This window comes from Talpa occidentalis, unplaced genomic scaffold, assembly GCF_014898055.3.
Source record: "Talpa occidentalis isolate TD23 unplaced genomic scaffold, MPIMG_talOcc4v2.1 talOcc4.9, whole genome shotgun sequence".
In the NCBI taxonomy this organism is placed as follows: domain Eukaryota; kingdom Metazoa; phylum Chordata; class Mammalia; order Eulipotyphla; family Talpidae; genus Talpa; species Talpa occidentalis.
This window is the reverse complement of record NW_023605305.1, coordinates 61,627,056-61,652,291: the sequence shown is the minus strand read 5'-3', so window position 1 is coordinate 61,652,291 and position 25,236 is coordinate 61,627,056. Positions and strand designations below refer to the sequence as shown.

Sequence of the window (25,236 nt, the reverse complement as noted above, 5' to 3'; positions counted from 1 at the left end):
AAATAAATGAGCCAGCTGCATTTTTACACAGAGCATGAATTGATGAGTTTGTGAATGAGTGAAGTGATGGAAATCAACAGCTAGAATGAGAATATTCTAGCCCATTTCAATAGCTTATGACATATATCAGTACCCTGGAGAGCTTCCAAGTTTAAACCACCCCTCACCCAGGAAAATTCTCAGGAAGGACAGGTTTTCAATCAACAAAGGAAATTGGTATATTGTACATTGATATCTTCTATGCTTTTTTAAAACTAAAAGATCACTTCACCTTTTGTTTTCCTACCTGAAAACGTCTTCTCTTTTGCCCCATTTAAAATAAATTGTCCATGTGGTTTTTTTTTTTTTGGTAGATTTTTAAAAATTAAGCAAATAGAAGACATTACTTTAATAGAAGAAAAGAGCCTTTTCCACTTAGCAAATGTAAGCCTTATTTCATGAAACTTACAAAATTTTATATAGAAACTGTACTGGGTCTTCCTGTCAAAAACATTTAGGTGTCCATGGTTTTTGATCTTGTGAGAGTTTCTTTGATTTTAGCAGCTTTATGCCCCCCTCCCTTTTTAGGAACCCTTTCTTTACTATGTCTGCAAATTACAACATCGTTTTCGAATGACCCCTTAGAACAAAATCAGTTCTGCCGACCTACAGTGGTTTTTATTCAGAGGCAAGATTTCTTTCTGAAGACATTATGGAAAGAGTGTGGGTCTCCACCGTGGTAGCCAGGAGCTGCCCCACCGCGAGGACGATGCCAGATCACTCCCCACAAAATCTCTGCTCCCCGCGGCCTGCTTCGCCTCGGCGGCTGCGGGCACTGAACCTGGGCAGCGCCCTGCCGCGCACGCGCGCTCCCCTCGTCAGCGACAAACTCCCGTCCCCTCTGCACCTGCCAGGTCATAAACCCCTTCCCCTCCGCTCCCGCTCGCTCCCGGAGCTCAGTCTTGTCTCACGCTGATTGGCCGGAGCCCAGGAGGGCGCGTCCAATCAGGAATCTCCCCATGCACAACCTATTCCCGCTCGCCGCCTCTCCCCGCCGCCGCCCCGCCCCGGCACCTGCCTTCTTTGTGACTGGCGCGCGCCCAGGTCACTCAGAGCGGCGGGGCGAGGTGTGTAGGCGTGGGGAGACGGCGTAGGTCGCGCGAGGGGAGGGCGGAGGAGGGGCGGGACGGGGCGGGGCTCAGGTGCGGCGCGGCGCGGCCCGGGCCCGACGTGGGAGGGGGCGAGCGTCAGGGCGGGGAGGGGCGGAGGCGAGGAGGGGGTTACGCCTGCGACGTCAGCCGCGCCGGGCTTCGCGCGTGAGCGGCGCGGGCGCGGGGCCTGGCGACCGAGGCTTCCCGGCTGGCGAGCAGGTCGTCGACGCCGGCTCCCGGAGGAGCTCGGGCGCAGGGAGGTGTCGTGTCAGCGGCGTCGTCGACGGCGGCCCCGGCCATGGAAGAGACGCAGCCGCTTCCGCAGTCCGAGCTGCCGCTGTGCGACAGCCTCATCATCTGGGTGAGTGCGAGGAGCCGAAAGGGGCCGAGCGGCCGCGGCGGGGGTCCGGGCCGCCCGCTTCTCCCCAGGTGAAGGAGGAGGAGCCGGGGTCACCTGCGTCGCCCTCCGCGCGCGCTGGCGCCCTTGACCGCGGAGTGCCACCTGCGGGTCGCGGGCCGCGGGCCGGGGTGTGTGTGTGTGTGTGTGTGTGTGTGTGTGCGCGCGATTGGTATCGGTGGGGGCGGGGTAAGGTAAGGGGAGCTTCGAGGTGGGGGTGGGGGACGGAGGAGGCCCATCTTACCCCTGCCACCGCAGTCGTAGCCCCAACAGCTGCGACAGGAATGTGCGCCCCAGCCTTTTCGTCCTTCTGTTCCATTCCCTGCCCTGTGTCCCAGGCGCTAGACTTCATGGACCTCGTACTCCCTCGCCTTCCTGGTGCCCCACAGCCTTCCATTAGGGACCTTTATGCCCCTTGGGAGTGCAGACCCCCGCCGAAACCGCCCTCCCACCCCGGCCACCTTGCTTTACTTGGGCGCAGGTGCTCTAGAGATGGCTGTCTTAGTTCTTTAGTTCTCAGATAGATCAGGAGCACTGATCTGAGATCAGGACATTCGATTTTTTTAGACGCCTTTCAGAAGAGATGTTTCCACGTATTTCCTGTATGGAGGGAAAAAAAAAATACATTGAGGGTGGGGCCAGTGTGTTTTTATTTTTTTCCCCTCGCTGATCCCCTTCCCTCTCCAAACAGACGGTCGTCTTCTTTGAAGAAATACAACTGGCCTTTTCGTTTGCACTTGATCCATGTTTAGTATTAATTTGGGTTGGATTTGGGCAGGCAGGATCATTCCCCAGTATTCCAGTCAGCGAAACGATGTCTCACCTATTGGAGTTGCTCACCTGTCAGAGAGCTGGCATTGAGGTGTGGTTCCTAACCCACATAAGGCAAGGATGGTTCTTGATGGTCCACCGGGTACTGTTGATGTTACCCACCCTGGAACCAGTTGTGTATTAGGGAGTGTGTGTAGAATGGAATGTAAACAGACTGGATCAGGCGGCCTTAATTGGTTGATGAGATTCCCTAGAGATCTAATGTGTGTAATTCAAAAGAATGAGCACCAGGGAATGGTTTTGGAAGTGTGTGAAGTTTATTGGAAATGACCATAATTTAAAGTTAATGGTGAAATCTTTTACGTTTTGCAGGTAATAGTTTGCTTTAAGAGGAATGCAAGTATCTAGGATTTCTGGGTTAAAAGCAGTTTGCTAACTGTTCATCTGTAATTTTATTTGAAACATATTAGGTTCATGGTGTATTTAAGACCGTCATGAAACAAGACAACATTACTTTTAATTATGTGTTTTCTTAAAACAAGTGACTAATTAAAGGGTTTGTTCTCATCTACATTGTTGCTCTAAGCATGACTTTAGTAAACTTAGTCTTTATGATGTCATTGACTTATATATGAGGTGATACAGGAAAATAGGATCTTCTTCAATTCATAATGTTGCAGCATTATGAAATATCTGACTATATTCATTCTCTTAACTGGTATATATTGCATTCCTACTTTGTTCAAGACACTGAGGGAGACAGAAAACAACAAGAACCTAAGCGTTTTCCATTTTAATTGGAGTAGTATGTAGAGTTATACATTTTTACAATGGAAGGAAAAATTGCAAAAATGTTATAAATCGAATGAAATGATAAGGAGTCATAGATGTCAAGTGTAATTGGTTGTTTGCTTCTCCAGTTCTCTTAGGCTGCTGAAATATGTGGGCAAAACTGATTATTGTTCAGACTCTTGCCTGTACAGATGCTGCTACAGCCAATCCACCTGTTCCCAACTTTATGATTAAGAATAGCCATGGGGCCTCCCTGGTGGCCCAGGGGTTAAAGACACAGTGTTATCAAGCTATCAGCAGCCACTGCAGCATGTGTTCCATCCCTGGCCAGGTTGCTGACCCACATGGCGCAGCAGACCTCTCCTGTCTTGCCCGCTGCTCCCCTGAGCAGTGTATTTCTGTAGATCTGCCTGTTCTGTCCCCTACTCTGTCTCTGGTGAATCCTCTCACCTTCTGCACCTCTGGCCTACACCCCAGTTCTTTTATGTATAAATAAATAAATCTTAAAAAAAAAAGAATAGCCATATGGGTCCTCTCACATTGGTCTTTGTAAATCTTTATCAGTGCCCTGCTTCTCTGTTTGAGCCCCCAACTCTTCTTCCCTTTGGGAAAATCTACTTCCTTATCTTTATCTCTGGTTTTAGAGCCCATCTTTTCCAGCTCTTCAAAATTGTTGCTCTACCACTTGTCCCCTTTCTGTAGTTACTTCTTCCTATCCATTAATTCCTTCCTTCCTACGTATAAACTTGTTCAAAGCTTTCCTATCTTAAAGGAACAAAGAGTTCCCACCCCTGTTAAAACTACGCTGTATTTCTGCTCTCTTTACAGTCAAATTTCTTGAGTTTTTTAATAGTTTATACTTTTCTTGAGCCTACATTCACATCTCTGTATTTGCATTGCTTTTCTCTAAGGCTTTAACTTACAGGATTTGGCAAAATGGTAACTTTTATTATCCTTATCTTGCATGATGGCTCCTTTGTGAAATTATTTACTGCTTTAGTTTCCTGGATACCTGTGATTCTTGACTTTTCTATACTTCTCTGGACAGTTTCCAATGAATTTTGCTACCTTATTTTGCCTCTGCTAGCTAACTACTGCATGGTTGATATTACCTCACCTCCCCAGCTTTCTCCAAAGTCACATGTTGCCTTCCTCCTGTGCCCAACATACTACAATGACTTTGTTTTTTTGAGAAAGATTTGTTTTGTTTTTACACATCAGTTTTTTTTTTTTTCTGCCTTGAACATTGTATTTCTAGTTCTTCCAGGCTTGCTCTCCTCCTAGTTTTTCTGGTCACTGGCTTTGCACCATTCAGTTCTTGGATCTTTTGTCATCTTTCAGGGAGACTGTTCCAATGAGTGACCTACCTACCCTCCATTCTTACCCTGTTGTAACTTGTTCATCTTTCTCTGTTGTTTCTATAACACTTAACATTTTCTGAAGTCATCCTTTTTGCTGTTCAGGGACAGAGCCTTTGCCTGACCTGTTTTCTGCTCTGTCCCTAGGAACAAGACCTGGTTAGGATCTCCAAGACAACAGTGAAACAAAGTGATGATAGTAAATATCCTTGTCTTGGTGCTGTTCTCAAAGACAAGTATTTCACCATTAAGTATGTAGTATTTTTGTAGATACCTGAGGTGAATTTTTTTACTGTATCATAATTTTTTTTTACTGTTAATGGATTTCAGCAGGTGGAAATCAGGGGAAATCAGCTTTGAGATACACGAAAGAAATGAAGAAACCCTAGCAGAATATAAATGATCTTCTTTAACTATGGACTGAAAGGAGGTAGTTCTGGAAGATGAATCTGTCTTTTGATATCCTTGGTCTCTAAATATACTCCCTACCTTGCTAAGTTATAATCTGAGAGGAAGTGCAGTAGGAGATATAGATACAAGTTATGATGAGGCCAAAGCTGGAGGTGAGAAGATAATTGGCAGTAAATTTTGTTCTTTCAGCACTAGGGGGTCAATAGAACTATGGTTAATAGAATTAGAGAAGTCACCAAGAAAAGCTGGTTAGGTAAAGAGATGCCTCTCTTGGCAGTTTTTAAAAAGTTATTATTTGTAACTCCTGTTAATTGATCATTAGTTTTGAGAATTGTTGTACTTCTCCTTAGTGAATAATTTAGGTCTGAAGGATCACCTTGAGCATCATTTTTATGGTGGAGGGAGTGTATAAGAGTTTAAGTATTTGGATGAAGATACATTTAATTCTGTATGACATTTGGACATTTAAATGAATGTTTGGGCTGTATTAGTAAATTTAGAAGCTTAGACCAGATTTTTAGAAATGGTTTCCTTAGTTCTTTCATTCTTTAACAAACAGATGGAAAAAAGGCTAGTAAATGCTAATACTCATTTAGAGTACTAATACTAAATACTAATATATACCCAAGTTAACAAAAAATATTCAAGGCTAAATCATTTTTATTAAGTTCTTAATGCTCAAAGCAATGATCTTTCTAAAAAGAGATGCTAAAGGAGAACATTATAGTTGACCTAAAGTTGAATTTTAATTGGCTCTCAGTTGTGAACAACCCCCTTCTTCCTTTGATTTCTGCAATGTTTATATTTTTTTTTAAAGATTTTTTTTTTTTAATAGAGGCATGTTTTTCTTTATTTATTTGTTTGCTTGTTTGTTTGTTTTGTTTATACATGCACTGGGTACAGTCAGAAGCGCGGGAGGGTGAGAGAATTCACCAGAGCCAGAGCGGGGAGCAGAGCAGGCAGAAGGACCGAAGTACACTGCTGAGGGGAGCAGCGGGTGGCAGGAGAGGTCTGCGCACCATGTGGGACCCTCCACTGGTGGCAGGGGAGCAGCCGGGGATTGAACCGGCGCTGCAGAGGCCGCGGGCAGCTTCGCAACCCAGCGCTCAACCGCTGCACCACCGGGGAGGCCCTGCAATGTTTATATTGAAGCAGTCTTTCCACGTTTCAGATTATTCACCTTATTTAAAAATAGAAAGTAATGTGTTTATTCACCAGAACTCTGTATTTAGTGATAGAAGCTCTGTACTTTTTGAATCGATCACCAAATAAGTCTTTTACTTCTCCTGAATTAAAGAATTACATTTTTTTTGTTGTCCTTTTTTTAAAAAAAGATTTATTTTTATTTGTGCATTCAAGAGCTAGGGTACAGGCCAGAGATGCGGGGGGTGGGGGGGGGCGGGTTGAGAGGATTCACCAGAGACAGAGTGGGGAACAGAACAGGCAGACTGACCGAAATACACTGCTGAGGGGAGCAGCAGGCGAGACAGGAGAGGTCTGCTGGGCCATGTGTGTTGCTTCCTGGCTGGCTGTGGATCAAATCCGTGCTGCAGAGGCTGCAGATTGCTTCATAGTGCGGTGCTTAACCCCTTGCACCACCAGGGAGGCCCCTTGTTGTCCTTTTTTTGCACTGGGAAACCAATCACTGAATCTTACATTGCCTAAAAATACTCTCTTTTCATGAATTTGTGGTTTTATTGTGTTCCTATTTCCTGAGTTTCCTTCCTTTGGTCTTTTCTTTACTCAATACTTTAACTATTTAGGACTTTAGGAATCATCTCTAGAAAATCTTCTAAATACATGTTCTAATTATATTAGTTGAGTCATTTTTAGTACATTTTGAGCATCCTACAATCATGGCATTAGAAACAGTGTTTTCAAAAAAAGACATATCTTCTTCTCCTTAACCCTTAATTTTTAAATTACTGTGTTCGTTGAGGTAACATTGATTTATAACACTGTACATGGATATAGGTTTACACTATACAAATAGGTTCACACTTCTACGAATGTATGTCACCTCACCATGCTCACCCCATTCAAAAATCCTCCATCATAATCCACTGGGCCTCCTCCTCCCTTTGCTCTTTATCTTTAACTCTTAATTGAGACTAGTTGAAGGTAGAAATTGGTGTTCTTCCATTGCAATAGCATCTTATATTAGAGTATCCCACATAGAGTAAGAGCTCAGTAAAGTATCTTTGAGGGAATTGGAAGATAGTCATATTAAGATAATGAAGGCAGATAAAGTCACTGATTCACAGAACCCACTGAAGGTGAATTATTGCAGGAGAATTTTATTGGATTAAGATAGTTAGGTGCTAAACTAAGAAATTATAATGGAATAGTAAAGGGGATGAATATGTGTGACAAAAGAAAATCAGTGTATATTTAGGATCCTTGCGGGTTAAGATTGTATTTCTTTTATGATTCATTCTAGCTGTTTTAATTTGCTTTTAATTTTTTTTTCTTGTATTTGCTTATTAGAAGATGCCACCATTTCACATCTTTCCTTATTATGTACACAGGTGTTTTTTTGACAAGTTATTAATATCTAAAACCAACCTAGATACAAAAAATTTGACATAGTCTGTGAGCCCCTAAACTGTTCACTCCCTTTGGGGAGTTGTTGAATAGCATTCAGAGATCCTGCATTATTTTAGGGTTTATCTATAAAGTTAAGTAATTTTAAACTGTTATTTGTAATCTTTGGTTTCCTACCAAGTGATATGAGATGATATGTTGGCTATCTGTCTATAGTCTCTCTCTGTTATATATGTGTATGTATAAATAATTTTTTGCAGCGATTCCCTGTAGGTATAAAGAGGTGGTAAAGTCATTTTCTTTATGTTGTTTTAGCTGCAGACATTCAATACTGCTGCCCCTTGTCAAGATGTCAAACAGCTGACTAATGGAGTTGCCATGGCACAAGTTCTAAACAAAATGTAAGTAGCCCAGACTCTCAGTGAAAGAATTGTAAACCTAAAACCAAGGATGAAACTTGTATTCCAAAGGTTATTGACTTGTATTCTAGTCTTGCATTCTAATGTTTATTGAAACTTTATCCTATTCAGTGATAACAGACATCTTGTAGGTACCAAGATATTCTTGCATATAAGAAGCAAAAAAACTTACTATCTCATTATTCCTTGCTTTTTGTGTACCCATAAATTTTAAATGAGCAATGAAAATTCTTATTTATTAGAAATTTCATTCTAAACTTGTGGTCATGTTTAAAAGTTAAGAGTAACTGTGAAAGAAACAGGTTAAATGAATGGTATAATCACTTATCATGTTTCCCTTGGATATTCTTGGCAATTTCAGGTGTCAGTGCATGAAGATTACAAAATAATACATTTTAAATATATTAAATTTTAAAATTTATTTTTGAAGTAATAGTCATAATTATACAAGTCTGTTTATAATGAAATGGTGTATAGGTGAAATCTGACATCACAGGTAATAAGAACCTTAACTAATAAAATTATTCTGTTTGAGGTATGCTCACTTAATATAACAGTATAATTCTTTTCAAATACTGTGCAGGCATTAGTATTATAATATCTACAATATGAACTGAACCCTTGCAGGACAAAAAAGGCCAATTCTATAATCATATTTGTTAAATAGATTAATTTTTTATTACCTTTATTTTCATGAAGGTATATTTTAACTGAGATCAGGATCCTATTTTGGTCCCTTTTTATAGTCACAGATTAGTTATTTAATTGTTGCCATAATCTTTTGCAGGTTTGTTGTGGTTGAAATTGAATTTCCTGTAGATGGGTTATCAAAAATCATTTACCATTCTTAAATAAACAAAACAATATCAAAATCCCAGTTACTTGAAATCTTCAAAGTTATCTGATTTGACAAATTTTATGGTAAACACAAGATTAATACTTCAAAACACAAATTTGTTAGCTTTTTGGGTCATTCTAAGATATCTTACTCCCCTGCCTTATTACAAATGTTTTAAAATGCTATGTATAATTATACCTGATTATTCTAAAAGTGATTTAATTGATAGAGACAAACATCTGAACATGACTCTTTCTTGGTGATTTGGGGAAGTTATCATTGTTTTTTTTGTTATTAGAGTATACTTATTGCTTTTTCTCATTGCAGTATGTTGTGGGTATTGGGTTAGATGCAGCTACATTGTGGTTGGTATGGGTGTAAAGGTTTGTGTGTGTTCATTCACTCCAGCAGTGCTGCCCAACGATATCATTTATGTTTGTGGTGTTTTTAATACCATAGAGATAAAAGAGAACCATTTTAACCATGATATGATGCATATAGCTCTTTCACCTTCTATACTCTCTAGCACTGTATCTGATGGTTAAAATAGGGTAATTTTAGTTCCACTATATCCTCCATCAACTCTTTTTCTTTAATCTTTGGATTCTGCTATTATTGCTTATCTTCTCTCTCTGGATTTTCTTTCTCTTTTTATACTCTTTCATTATTTATTAGCTTTTTTAGAAATAGTGAAATGGCCAGTTAGAAACTTCTGTTTCTTCATAAAAACAGCATATTATTATGTATTCCATTGATGGCTATTATGACTTACATTAAATCATACCAGTGTTACTACTGAAGATGTTAAGAGGACATTTGCTTTTGAAGAAAGTATAAAAATGTAATGAATAATTATTTCATTATTTATCTGAGGCAAGCATGCTTCTAAATAATGATATCTTAAACATTAATACCAAGATGATATGATTTACACAAGACAAGCCATGGAATCTATTGCTAGAGTTTTGTAGTTCTGTAGTTAATTATCTTTAGTTTGAATACATAATATGTATCTTTTTAAAGAACTGTGTAGGACCTGATGTTATTTATAAAACACATGGGGCAAAAACTATAATGTAGCTGTATTAGTTTGGCAGTGTTTCTCTAACACAGTACCATAGACTAGGTGGCTTAAAACAACAAAAATGTACTCTCTCACAGTTCTGGAGACTAGAAATCCTAAAAGAAGGTATGGGGTGGGTTATGTTTCCTCTGAAGCCTCTAGGTCAAGACACTTCCTTGCTTCTCCCAGCTTCTGCTAACCTTGGTTTGTAACAGCATAACCCCAATCTCTTGCTTTTGTCTTCATGTGATTGGTCTTCCTTTTCTGTCTCCTCTCCTTTATCGAACACCAGTTCTGTTGGGTTAAGGCCCACCCTAATTTAGTATGACCTCATCTTGACTACATTTGCAAAGACCCTATTTTCAAATAAGGTCACATTTATAGATACCCTGAGCTAGAGTATGAGCCTGCTTTTTGGTGGGAGGCTATTCATCCCACTACAATTATAAATGTTGCATGATACTTTCTCCAACAAAAAGCTTATTTTTGTCAATTTAAGCCTGGATAACTTCTCTACTTCTCTTTGACTAGACATATTTACAAGGGCAAGAAGAGAGATAGAACGTAGAATACTTAATACCTTAAGTATTAATCACTTATTTATTTGTTCATTCAGTTGAACATAATTAACATTAATTTGCTCAAAAGAAAATGATTATGAATTCCAAATAGATTAATTAAAAATGATGAAAATGGTGAAGGCCTTTTTGTTATCATAATCAGATGTAAAATCTTCTTTAAGCACATTTGAGACAGAATGATTTCTGAAAAGCCTCGTGTGATATTCTATTCAGCCTTGTATCTTTAAATTCAAGATATAGCGTGGAAAATAATACTCTTTGGTTTCATCCTTCACTTTAGTTGGCATATTTTTAAAGTGTAAAAAAAAGGTGGGTTGTTTTTTTTTTTTGATGAGACATTTAAGACGACTTCTAGCACTAATATTCTACTGTTTGCTGATCCCTTAAAGTATTCATCGCCTTCTCCTTTGAGCACCTTTATTTGTGCTCTGAGTCAGAACAGTAAATCATTTTTTTTCAAATACCTTGCTCAATTCTGGCCCTCCGTGGTGGCACAAGGGGTTAACTCTCAGCACTATGAAGCTATTGGCGGCTGCTGCAGCATGAGTTCAATCCCTGGCCAGGGAGCTACTACATAATACATGTTATTAAGGATACACTTTAAGATATAAAATAATATTCTCTGGTGACTGAACTTGCGCTGCTCCCCACAGCAGTGTATTTCAGTAGATCTGCCTATTCTGCTCCCCACTCTGTCTCTGGTGAATCCTCTCACCCCCATGCCCCTCACCCCCATACCTCTGGCCTACACTCCAGGTCTTATATTCATAAATAAAATAAATCTCAAAAAAAACCACCTTGCTCAATTCTTCACTCAAAGTGGGCATACACTTATTTGCAGAATAAAAACTGGTTACATTTTGGGGCCTCCCTGGTGGCGCAGGTGGTTGAGCGCAGCAGTGTGAAGCTCTACACAGCCTCTGCAGCGCCGGTTTTATCCCCTCCGGCCTGGGAGCAACCCACATGGCAAGCAGACTCTCCTGTCTCACCCATTGCTCCCCTCAGCAGTGTATTTCATCAGTCTGCCTGTGCTGTTCCCTGCTCTGTCTCTGGTGAGTCCTCTCACCTTCCTGCGCATCTGGACTGTACCCTGGCTCTTGTATAATAAAATAAATCTTAAAAAAAAAACAAAAACTAGTTACATTTTAGCACTATTGTTGTCAATGTTTTCTTCAAGACCTTACTAAATACATAAAATTACCAATTCTTTATCTTGGGCTTAAATAGCAATATAGGACTTTATGAGTTTAAAACTAAACATCTGTTCTTGTAGGCTTCTCGTACTCATTCTACTCAATTGCAGTGAAATAAATTTATTTTGGACCTTGCCTTTTGTATTAGTGTCACTTGGGGTAGTTACTTAGCTTCTCTCATTTTCAGTTTCCTGTTGAGTAAGTGACCACAATAGATACTTTGCTTAGTTACTGTAATATTTATGGGAAAACAGTAAGTAAGTACAGTGCTTTATACATAGTAGACACATTAAAATGTTAATTACCCCCCCATTTAAAATTGTGACTTTTACATCTTTTTGCTAACTGGGTGCCTATATGAGATATTTAGTAAATGTTCATTAAATTGAAGATGTTAATGACCTAAGTAATTTATTATGAGAAATTCCAAAAGAAATTCTTAGAAATTACAAAAAGTCAGTGGATTAATTTAAATAATGTTTACAATGTTATTAAGGATAGACTGTTAGATATAAAATAATATTGATTGAAATTGGTATTTTTTCACATTTGCATTTTTTTTTTAGAGATGTAGCTTGTTTCGATGAATCTTGGTTAAGCCGAATTAAAGAGGATATTGGTGACAACTGGAGAATAAAGGTATGCAGAATGAATAGAAGCACTTGATCTCAATAATGGTTCTAAAATTAACACTAAGCTCAAATAAATATTTTTTTAAAAAAATTAACTTAGGCATTTTATTGTGTACAATTTAATTTTGACACAAACATATTCTTATGTAACTACCATAATATTTAGATATAGAACATTTCCATTAACCCAAAAGATGCACTTAGGCCTTTTCTAGCTCCTTTGCTCCTTTGCTAGCTTGACACTCAGGGTTGCATATCTGCTTTCTGTCATAGTAGATTTAATTTCTAGAGTTTCAGATTAAATGGAATCAGATATTATGTGCTGTTTGATCCTCTGTGTCTGGCATCTTTCAGTGTACCGTTTTTGAGACTCATCCATGTTTCTGTATTAGTAGTGTTTCTTTTTCTGCTCGGTGGTATATTCATATACCAGTTTGCTTAGTCATTGACTAATTCATGGATGTTTGAATTGTTTGTGTTTTTAGCTATTATGATTAGAACTATAATGAATATTCACATATGAGTATATACACACACGTGTGTGTGTGTGTATTTAATAATTTCTCTTGGATATGTTCCTGAGTATAATTGCTGAGTTATTTACGTGTATATTTAACTTTATAAGAAGCCACCAAACTGATGGTTCACATTTTCCTGCTTCTTCACATATGTAGTCACTGCTAGACTGTGAATTTCACTGTTGGTTCCTCAGCTTTTTGTATTCCTTTAAAGAGTGTTGGACTTTATTTTTGCAGGCAGTTGACATACTTGTGAATCATTTTGGTCCTGTCAATGTTTTAGGGAGTGGAATGCCGATCTAATTTTTCTTTTAGATCTATGTTACATGCACTAGTAGGTTGTGAACATCTTGGGGTCTTCAGTGAACACTTATTTCACTTTGGGCTTGTGAGAGTTTTAACAATCTCTCACCCTTTGTCATCTTTGGGAATTGCTCAGTTTATAGTACCCTGGATTGTTCTTTCCTTGGAAATATTTTTTTTTCTTTTTTACCTCACAATCTATCATCCATGTACATGCATGTTAATTTTCAGGTAAAGATTCAGAGGAACCACTATGCAGATTTCTAGAGCTCTTTCTCTGCATAATTTTTACCTCTTCATCTTTCTGCCCTGCAAACCATGGTACTTTGACCTTCCTGAATTTCTGATGTCTGTTTCCCCCTGTTAACAAGAGCATATGGCTTTGCTTAGTTTCTACTTTGCTATGCTGTTGTGTGAAAGCTGCTTCCAGAGAGAAATCTTGGACTATAGTAGTGCTCATCGTTTTTGTTTTTGTTCTCTAAGATATCAGATGTTAAAGCTTGAAAGTTGCTGTTTTTGTAGTAAGTCTAGACCCTTTTATTTATTCATGACTGGAGGAGGGCATGCTCAAAGCTACAGATACTACTTGAACACATTGTAGTTCACTTTATTTTTTTTTTTTTTAAGATTTATTTGTTTGTTTGTTTGTTTATACAAGCACTGGGTACAGTCAGAAGCACGGGAGGGTGAGAGAATTCACCAGAGCCAGAGCAGGGAGCAGAGCAGGCAGAAGGACGGAAGTACACTGCTGAGGGGAACAGCGGGCGGCAGGAGAGGTCTGCGCACCATGTGGGACCCTCCTCCAGTGGCCAGGGAGCAGCCAGGGATTGAACTGGCGCCGCAGAGGCTGCAGGCAGCTTCACAACCCAGCGCTCAACTGCTGTGCCACCGGGGAGGCCCTGTAGTTCACTTTAAACCTAGTTTAAACACCCTAGTTAAACTATATATATAAACATGAAGACATTTTTTCCTTCTAATCAAACTTTTGACTAAAACTTTGATATTTAAAGAATATCAAGTACTTGTATTTGTAGAATTCTATCATATAATTTTTTTTTTTAGCATGGGGGAGTTTTGTCTTTCACCTTGGCATATATTTTCTTTTATTATTAAAATGAAATAATTTAATTCTTATTTTTTCCCATTAGGCTAGTAATTTAAAGAAGGTACTTCAAGGAATTATGAAATATTATAATGAGGTATGAAAAACATGACTTTTTTACATGCAAAATGCTATGAGATAATTGACACTGAAAAAGTTTGTCCTTTTATTTGTAACATTTTACTAGAATGTAATTTATACCTGGAATGTATTTTTTAACGCTTTTTATAACATCAAGTTTATGAACATAAATGGGCTTTTGCTTAATATGTTGATTTGTAAAATAATGTTGCTTCTATACTGGTACTCCTTAAATTATTTTCCTAAATAACCTTAATCTTTATATGTTTTGATTTATGCAATGCTATAAAGTAGACTTTTTCATTAAATTGAATTCACACCCTTTGAAAACATTAATTTGATATTTCTTTCTGATAGAAACAACAGCAAAGATATACTATGAAATAATGTGTGTGCAAGTGAATTGGGAATAAATGCAGAATGAAAGTAATATTAAAATCAGATGGTACATTTATTCAAATAGCTCTTTTTTCCTTATCCATCATTGTAGAAAGTTCTCTGTAGTATTACTTGATATACAAAAGTTATTGCATAATGTTTGGATTCATTTGCCATTAAAGAATTTTGTTTCTGTTTTTGAAAGTTGTCATACCATTAAAATTGGATTTTTTCCAAATAATTTTTATACTGAAAATTTTCGATTTATTAATGCCGAACACTCATTTGAAACTTTATTGATACCATAAAAACTTTTCAGTAAGCTAAAAAAATAAAAAGATAAGGTCATGAATGATTGCTCCATTTATTTTGTTGCTCATTCATGAAAGTGTGATGGCTTATATTGTGGTTCTCTGTTAATTGATCAGTATCAAAATATTGTGAATATCCTTTGGCTTAATAGAAATGTGTTCATTTTTTAATGGATAGACTTTTAAGTTTTTTCATAATAGATCAGTCCAGGGGTTTTGTAAAAAATCCCTCTTTCTAACAGTAGGATCAAAAGATATTTGGTATGAGCCATTGTAATTGTTTTTGTAAGGTTACTTAAAATTTGGGGATATTGCTTCAAATTTGCCAAATGGTTTTAGTCAGTTGTAAATAATTATGCATATGTCATTTGTTAATTTATATGTTATTCACGAACTTATTTATAATTTGTTTTCCTTGTAATTAAATGTAGTAAATTCTTTGTAACCTAGATAAATGAGTGATCTAATTTATTGTTTTTATACTGCAGTTTTTGGGACAACAGATTTCTGAAGAACTTATCCCTGATTTAAACCAAATAACTGAATGTTCAGATTCTGTAGAGCTTGGGAGGTTGCTCCAACTTATTTTAGGTTGTGCGATCAACTGTGAAAAGAAACAAGGTAAGTGATTTTCATTCATTTGACAGTATGTAGTAGAAAACATATTGAAATTCAATAAGTGCTAGTTCAGGGAAAGAAGAATAAAATATGAAATCAATTGTAGTTAAAAAAAAAACAGATTAACTGGGTATCAGAAAACTGATATTTATATATCACTACCTATTTTTTTCCCCCAAATCAGTTCAGTACTCCATAGAATTACTTGTCACTTAACATGTCAAAGATCTATTCTTTGGGTTTTTCATAAAAGTAAGGAAGATTTGCTTGTGGAAAAATTAAACTTCCATAAATGCTTAATTACAAATTAACAATTCATTTATAAATCTAGTGATTTTCTGTATTGGAATAGTTTTTATTTAATGTTTTGTTTCTGAGTTACCTCAATATTTGCAGCATCTTTTTGCTTAATTAATTTTAGCATGTTTCTCCCATTTAATAGTCCTTCATTGAACGAAGTTTTGACTTTGAGCTATTTTGTTTTTAGTATTTAATACCTGTTCTTATCTTTTATCTTACTTCTTTTATTGTGAATAAGTTGGATCTTCCTAAGATGTATTTGACATCTTAAACTATAATTTCCCTGAAATTAAGATTTTGTTGCTACGTATTTTGATGTAATATGTAGTATTTTCACTAGTTCTAAGACTTAGCAATTTTGTCCTCAGATTTTTAAAAAGGAATATGATTTCTATATGCATATACTATAGCAAGTAGTAAATAAATATAGAGTGCTTTGTTTTCATTATTAAAATTATCAGGATTATGTAATTGGATTTGTTTTGGGAAGTATTTGTCTGGACTTTTTAGGGGAATGAACAAATAAAAATGCAAAAAAAATTATTGAAGTTTTAAAAGAAAACACATCTAGAATATGAAATACCTTTATAGTTTAGAGTGAGAATTGATTTTCTAAGTGATTCCAGATTTCGCAACATCTCATTCTTAGAAGAAGAAACTGATTTGGTTGATAGGTCCCTGTTTCTTTTAGTAGAGAAAGATATAACTTCTATAATGCTTCCTGTGGACTTAAAGCATTCCATTATTCAGAAAATAATAATGGAATGGAGAAGGCTATGCATTCTCCACTTATTCCCCCTCTCTCAACACCATAGCACTTAGTGATATATGCAATCCAGAATCTTTCAGTATCTTTGTCTAGTTCTTGACTTCACAATAAATAAAGCTTTACAGAACTTCTGCAGTTGTCCAGAAGAATCACTATAACAGTAAGTTTTTAGAAAATAATAAGTCCTTAAAATTTTTGGACAATTGTTGTAGCTGTAGAGAACATACCATTGAAGCAGATTAAATATGCAAATATATAAAATACTCTCCCTTATGGTTCCTCATTTTCTTTTTAAATTCTTTCTAGTTTTATTGAGATATAACTGATATACATCACTGTATAAGTTTAAGGTATATATAATAATGATTTGACATACATGTCTTAAAATAACTGCTTCAGTAAGTTTAGTTAACATCCATCATCTTATATAGATTAAAAAAAAAAGAAAAACCATTCTTTTCTCCTTGTGGTAAAAACTCATAGGATCTACTCTTTTTAACAACTTTTGTATATCATACAGCTGGAGCCGTGTTAACCTCCTCGTCATGACATACATTAAATCCTTAGTACTTATTTATCTTACAATGGGATTTTGTACCTTTTGAGCACCTTCCTCCATTTCATGACTTCTACCTCTGGTAACCCTTAATCTGACTTATTTTTCTGAGTTTGATTTCTTGCTTTTGGGTTTTTTGTTTCATTTTAGAGTATTTGTTTTCGTTTCCATGGTATTTTATTTTAGAGTATTTATAGTATTTGTCTTTGTTTGACTCATTTCACATAGCATAACGCCCTCGAGGTCCATCTGTGTTGTTACAAATGGCAGTATTTTCTTTTTTTAAAAAATTACTGAATAATCCTTATTTTTTTATTAGGACAAAATCACCTTAGCTTACTGCATGTGTGTTTGTGGTAAGGTGTAAGAATATTCTTGAGGTGAGACTGGGTGAATTTTCAGCAAATGTTTATAGGCAGTTTTTTTGAAAACCTTCCTGAAATTAACTTAAGCAGGTGATAAAATGAAATTCTGCACTTAAGATTTTAGGAGTTTATTTAATTCATGTGACTACATCCTATAATATAGAATATTTAACTGCAGGGAAGAAATTGTCATAATTATTTTAAGATTAATTGCAATTTATTTTCTTTATAAGAAAATTAGAGATTTTCGTCTTTAAGAAAAATAACATTTAAAATATTTGTGTAAATATTTTCAATTCTGCATTATTTTTAGTGGAGTCTAATTCTAGTGGAAAAATAAAGTGCTCATAAGGCATATATGGTAAATAAATTCTTATACAGTTAAATGAATGACTGAAGTACTATGGGTTAAAAGTAGTTCTTTTCAGATCTGATTTTTTTAAATCATAGAACATATTCAAAATATAATGACATTGGAAGAGTCTGTTCAACATGTGGTCATGACTGCTATTCAAGAGGTAAGTTATGTCATGTTCATATGTGTGAATATTCTAAACCAAATTATATAAACTTTTTCATATCAATTTCATGGATGTGTATTTTCTGTTTGTATAAATTTTACCTCTGCTGCAGGTTTGTTTACAGTTAGGTAGTGTTTTTTCCTCCTCCCCCTAAAAGTATCCAAAAAGGACTTTATGTACCTTCACATTTTAAAAAGTTAGTTAATATTGTCAGGTTCCTTTAAGTTCAACTAAGCAGACCTAAGAAGATAGGAATTTTTATTTTTTCTGTTGTCTGCCAATAAAAGCAGTCTTTTCTGAAAATTTAAAATATGTATATACATACATACATACCTGCATACATATATATAAAACCTCATATGCATATTCACATTTTTAGAACTATAAGCAAATACGATGATATTTGCTCTTAGGTTTTTGGAGGCCGCTAACCTGGGTTTAAGCAAGACTAGTTATTTAAGTTGAATTATAAGGGTCAGAATTCATGTAGTGAGTGTTGAATCTTAAAATAAGACTAACAGGCTGAGGTGGAGTGCAGAGGAGAGCTAAAAAATGTACAGTGGTGATGGATTAGTAAGGTCAGTAGGGAAGAGGCATGATTTAGAGGGAATCATCATACAAGGTTTTAAGAAGTCTGTGTCCTCTAAGTTTGCGTTATGGTTTAAATTCAAAGCATTACTATCTATAAATATTCTTTCTTTCATTTGCAAATAAGTTATGTCACTTTTTAAGTGACTGCTTAAAGTAGAAATTTTGCCTTATTACTAATTTAAAATTGTATTTTGAAAGTGTTAATTTATGTTTTGAGAGAATCATTTTTAATGTATTTAGTTTTATTTAGGAATTCATTTTTTAGAACTTGTAATTTTTCAGCATACAGGTATTTTTAATATAATGTATGTATTTCAAACATGCTTAATATGTCCTTAGTAACATAATGCTAGAACATTGTGTTATTTACCTTAATAACACAACCTCTAATATAATTTTATTTAGATAATATTCTAAGGGTCATTGAATTAAGGCAAAAAAAAAAACACTAAAAAGCATTTTACTATCATTTTAAATAAATTTATTTTTACTGCGTAAACATCACATTATTATACTTTACTATTTTAATTTTCTAGTTGATGAGTAAAGAAATATTGAACTCTCCTACAAATGATGCTGTTGGAGAATTAGAGCAACAGGTGAGTATTCTAGTATGTGAGGAAAATGTTGAAAACAGTGATATCGTTCCTTTCCCAATCAATTACTATCACAAGACTTACTTAAGGGAGGATATGCAAGAATACTTTCCTCATGAAATTTAGATTGTTCGTTCTTCTTTGAGAGTTCAGTTGAATATTATTACTTATTCCTTTATAATGCAAGTAATATTGGTCTCCAGAGTGTTTTATAATCTTGTTTGAGTAGTTATTGGTACTGAGCTTTCCTTCTGGTGCTTGTGGTACATATGACTATCCTATGTGGTGACACAAACCGTAGATGACTAAAAAAATTTCTGCTAAATTATAATTTATATAATATGGTAATATAATTTTTTGTCACAATTCTGTCCTCTCTCCTGATATTAAAGAAATAGTTCAAAAATCTTTTACCCAAACTTCTTTCCTTGCTTCTGTGGCATGATTATTTTACATGGGAAAGAGGTACTCTCTTCTGATGTAAAACTCAAAGCCCAGATTTGAAGTAAGAGGAAAGGCAGCTACATCAAGTACTATTCCTATTGTACTTTTAGACACCTGCTTTTCATGATTGCCACTGGTCATCTCCAGAAGTATTTCAAATGAAAACTAAAATTTCTATGCAAATTTTATTTAAATTTAAAAATTCTGTTTTTTTTTCCTGTGGTAAAATTAATGTTTCATCTAATACTTTTTGTTTCAATATTTCACAAGGATTTACATAAAGCTTTATTTCTGTTGGACCTTACCCTTAAATGTCAGTGGAACTATGAAAATATTTTTTCACAGGAAAAAAACTAATACATTAGACTTATTTGTTGCTAGGTAAAATTTAAGAACCATTTCTAATATCATTGTATAGGTGTGTTGTGATGAATGTATGTTTTTTAATTTGTGTCAAGACATGATTTACTAAAAATTCAGATACTTTGTGTTTCAGCTTAAAAGGGCCTTGGAAGAACTTCAGGAAGCACTAGCAGAAAAAGAAGAACTGAGGCAAAGATGCCAAGAACTAGATCTGCAGGTGTGGGGAAAAAAAACCTTGATCTGTGATCAGTTTCCTCTTTAAATTTATAAAGGTTTTATTTTATTAATTGGCAAGTGTTTTGGAGGTCAGATTTCATTTCATGGAGGGAACATTAAAAGGATTAACTACAGGCTTGCATATGCAGGCATGAATTTTATAATTATTTTTCTCTCAGTGGGAAATTGTTAACTACTTTCTAATTGTAGAATTTCAGCTATTTAGATGGGGCCTTAGTTTTTCCATTCGTAAAATGGGAAAATTAAAGTAGCTACTTCTGATTGTGAAATATTAAGTGAGATAACTTACGGAAGTATTTAGAAGTGCTTGGCTCTCCCCCAAAATGTGAGTGCCAAGTTTGTTTTGCTAACATGTTTGTGCATATGAATTTGTAGGTATCTAATTCTTATGTTCATATTCACATGCATGTTCACAAATAAATTTGACATTAGAGACAATAGTTAATGGTCAAACCAGCCCACTTGTATTCAGAACCTGAACTTGTCACTAGCTGGTTGTAACTCTCAGGGAAATTACTTTCTCTGTACTTCAATTTCTCTTTTGAGGATTAATGTGATAATAGTCTGTATCTTCCAGAGTGATTATGAGGACTGAATGTGGTAATATACACAAATCACTAAGAGCAGGGCCTGGCACATATGTTCAATGCAAGTGTTTACATCTGTTATTTTAGATGGAAATACAAATGTGAAAGTTGTACATTTAGTTTTGAACATATAAAATGTTAAATATACCTTCATCATGTGCTATGTATACATTTTATTTTTTGTTCAAATAATGAGCTAAACAAGTAGTTGACTCTGCACTGTATAAGGAGAAAGAACAAAATAATGGCAGCATTATCCTTGCTTAATGAAATCAGTGTCTAGAATGATAGTTCTGGGTAATATTTCTAACTAGCTGGGATTTGCATATCAGGAAAAGGGAAGTGGCTTGGTCAGGGACACACAGCTACTTAGGCAGTGATAGCTCTATCCAGGTCTTCTACCTTCATCTTTAAAAATCAGTCCTTTATATTTGAACAAATACAAACATTGTATTATTTTTTATTGTGGTAATGTTGGTTTACAATGTAATTTAGGAGTATAGGTTCACACCTCTTCAGATATCTTTTACCATACCATGCCCACCATCAGAACACCAATAATCCTCCACCAAAGACCACTGAGCCCCCTCTTCCCTTATCCTTTCCCCCCAACCACCCTTTCTAATATTTTCAATTTTACAGTCAGATTTCTATGGTTTGTTTGGTTTAGCTTTGTCTGAGTGAAATCATGTTATTTGTCTTTCTCCTCACTTACATCACTTAGCTTAATTCCCTCTAGTTCACCATGTTTCTATTGTAAGGATTTTAAAGGCAAAAATGCTCATTCTTTTTTGTATCAATCACTTAGAATTGTACATGACAAGTAATAGTCATTAAACTGCTTACCTGATAAGGATAGATGCATGCATGGAATCTAGGCAGAGAATTTGTTTTCTCCTTTAGTCACCAAGGGACAGTTACCTAGTGTTAGTTTTTCTCATTTGGAGGACAATGTTTGTTACTTGCCTATACTATATCTTAATTTTAATTTCATATGTATGTCAATATGTAGTTTCATCCACCTGGCTGGGTTGAATTGATTTTATCTATTGAAAATGTTAACAGTAAACTTGTCAGTAATATATTGGGAGTTAATCTTTTCATACTTACATTACTGAAATCATATGTAAATATTTTTAACTGGAAAGTAAATAGAACCAAGGGAACAAACCATGCTTGTTACATACATGTTTAAATAAAATAAAAATGTATCTGGTACTAATGTTGATGTAGTTCTAAATTTACATATTTTTATCCATCTTAAATCAAGCAGTCAGCTCACTATAAATGAATTCAGTTTGGCATTTTGTTGGTGATGCATTAACCAAATAATTTACTGTTCCCTGAAGACATAATATGATGATTTTCTACTATGAACCTATAATGGTAACTTTGTGTATATATGTTTATATTTTGACTTACTAAGGGACAACTTTCTCAAAAATTAAACTTACACCTAAAAGGAAAATTTGCTAATGCATCAAATTTTAAAGATTTGGAAACATTCTTCCTAAAACTAAGCCAAGAATAAATTTTTGAAGTTATTATCCTTATATATATATTAGTTCTGTTTTCTCCTTAAATAATGTGACATATTAATTTGAGTTCTTTTGTTTGTACCTAACCTCCTGGACCCAGAATTCCAGAGTTGGGAAGATCATTAGGCATTATCTAGCCTGATTGACCCATTTATTTAATGGTTTAGTCAGAATTAGAATCCAAACTTAGACTGTAAGCTTTTTTGCTGTTGTTACCTTTGTGTATTCATTTTATAGGTAACTGCACTTCAAGATGAAAAGAATTCACTGGTTACTGAGAATGAGATGATGAATGAAAAACTAGACCAGTTGGATGGATCTTTTGATGATCCAAATACAATGGTTGCAAAAAAGTATTTTCATGCACAATTACAACTAGAACAGTTACAGGAAGAAAACTACAGGTAACTTTAAAAATAGAAATCAGGGCCTCCCTGGTGGCACAGGAGTTGAGTGCTGGGCTACGAAGCTGCCTGCAGCCTCTGCAGCACCGGTTCGATCCCCGGCCACCGGGCGAGGGTCCCACATGGCACACAGACCTCTCCTGCCATGCCCGCTGCTCCCCTCAGCAGTGTACTTCGTCAGTCTGCCTGTTCTGCTCCCAACTCTGGCTCTGGTGAACTCTCTCACCTTCCTGCGCTTCTGACTGTACACAGTGCTTGTATAAATAAATAAATAAATCTTTAAAGCAAAAAACAACCCATTAAAAAAAAAAACCCAAAAACTAGCAATGCAAAATAACATATGACAAAGGGCCAAATGATGGGTTTAGTATGTCCATAAGAATTTAGGTGTCATTGCTGGAGCCTGGGGAGAATGAGGCATTTCTTATGTTGGAGAGGGAACCTGATAATCAAAAAAATGTAAAGCTTATGCTAAAAAGCTACTTTTTGTTTTAACTTATGTATTCTTTAAAAAAAAAAAAAAAAAAAGCAAATGTATATCCTACCTTTAATTAACATTGGTTATCTCTCCAGTGCTTACCACTGAGCTTTGCACTCCAAGGCCTCAGAGCAGACATTCTAATCATACTGTATATATATTTTTGTATTGTTATTTTTTCAAATATAATTTTTAAATTATAAAAAAAGTTGCAAGACTAGTACAAAGAACTTCTTTATACCTTTAACTCATATTTGTTATTTTACTATTTTCTCCTTTTGCTGTAGCAGTGACTACTATACACATGCATATAGATATTCATATATTTTTTCAACCATTAGAATGTAATTTGGAGTCATGCCCCTTTTCTCCTGTTCTTCAGTATGCATTTTCTAAGAACAAGGACTTGTCTTAAACCACAGTATATGATCAAAATTAGGGAATTTTTCATTGATACAATACTATTATGAAATCCACAGATCATATTTAAGTCCCACCAGTTGTCTCAATGTCTTATTTGTTTGTTTATTTTTTTCCTGGATCTGAATATAATCCCGGCTTATGCATTGCGTTTAGTAATGGATTCTCATTCAATGGGCTATAAATTCATTACTATCATTTATTTTGGTACTCAAATTACCCCATTTTCTCCACTTAACAGCCTTTCACTTCAGGAACCTTGTGCCCTTTCATCATGTTGCTGTCCTTCTTTGACAACTTTCTTACTTTTTGTCATAATAAAATGTTTGATTCATTTCATCTCTCCCTTTCTCAACTCTTGAATTAGCCGTTTCTCCAGGGAGCCATGATTACTTTTAGTGGAGATTGTTATTTAGGAACAATGATTTATATTCCAGATGAGTTTTTCTGTCATTTCTTCTAAACCATTTTGATGTACAGAACTAAAAAATAAGTAGTTTTGTTTAGTTCTGTCATTTATTGCAAAACTCTTGTTAATGTCTTCAGTATTTGTAGATTTGTAGATTTTTTTTTTGCTTCATATTTAAAAATTCTATTTTTGCTTATATATACCATTATGATATGTTTCTCATAAATTTTCCCTTTTATAATTTGAAGTATCTTCATTTTTGGTAATTTTGTCTTAAAATTTATTTTAATAAAGCCATGCTAGCTTCCTTTGTTTACTATTTTTATGGTATTTTTTCCCATTTTTTTACTTTCAATCTGTGTCATTGTATTGAAAGTATCTTTTGTAATTAGCATATATTTGAATCCTGCTTTTTTATGCAGTCTGGCAGTCTTTTGATTTTTAAATTGGTGTGTTCTAATCCATTTAGCTTATGTAATTTTTGACTTTTTATATTAAGTCTGCTGCTTTTCATTTGTCATATCCTTTTGTACCTTTTCTTTTATGTGGTATTTTGGGTCAATCAAATAATTTTTTAATAATTTGATTTTGATCACTATTGTCATTTTGTGATTTGAAGTATTCATCATTGATTTTTTCATATTCTGCTTAGGAGTTGCTATTTTGCTTTATATGTAGTGTATAGTTTATATATGTTTTCTTTTAATATTTAGAAGTAACATTACTGTTAAAATTAGAGATAATGTGCACATTATTTCAGAAGTGAGAATGAAAGTTTACAACATTAATTTCCTTTTTAAGTGTGTTTTGAAACCAAGAGCAGAAAACTATTTTTGGCTATTCTCTTTTAGCCTTTCTTCTTTTGAATGTGGAATTAAAAAATATTTTTAGATGCAAGTCTTACTAAGTTCATATTTCAGTAAGAAAACAAATAATGGAAATTATATTATAAATCCTTGTTTTCTTTATGTAAGGCTTGAAGCTGCAAAAGACGATTACCGTGTTCACTGTGAAGAACTTGAAAAGCAACTAATTGAATTTCAACATAGAAATGATGAATTGACCAGTCTTGCTGAAGAAACAAGAGCGCTAAAAGATGAAATAGATGTTCTTAGGTATGGTATGTCAAAATATAATTAAGTCACTTCTCAGTTATCACTTAGTCATTTTGGTATTCCAGCTTTTAATCAGAGATTCATGGAGTTACCCTTATCAAGT

The 25,236-nt window shown here is 35.3% G+C and overlaps 1 protein-coding gene across 1 annotated transcript in view; it reads left to right on the top strand.

Annotated features, from left to right (window-relative positions):
- The first annotated feature begins 1,170 nt into the window (after positions 1-1,170).
- The window catches only part of HOOK1 (hook microtubule tethering protein 1), a 47,135-nt gene continuing 23,069 nt past the window's right edge, over positions 1,171-25,236 (top strand). Inside the window, exons 1-10 of the mRNA XM_037498881.1 lie at positions 1,171-1,491; positions 7,719-7,804; positions 12,064-12,136; positions 14,099-14,149; positions 15,311-15,443; positions 17,881-17,948; positions 19,079-19,141; positions 20,079-20,162; positions 22,545-22,711; positions 24,993-25,133. Coding sequence (XP_037354778.1) covers positions 1,429-1,491; positions 7,719-7,804; positions 12,064-12,136; positions 14,099-14,149; positions 15,311-15,443; positions 17,881-17,948; positions 19,079-19,141; positions 20,079-20,162; positions 22,545-22,711; positions 24,993-25,133 — 929 coding nt within the window. The 5' untranslated portion in view covers positions 1,171-1,428. The remainder of the gene's footprint in view (positions 1,492-7,718; positions 7,805-12,063; positions 12,137-14,098; positions 14,150-15,310; positions 15,444-17,880; positions 17,949-19,078; positions 19,142-20,078; positions 20,163-22,544; positions 22,712-24,992; positions 25,134-25,236) is intronic.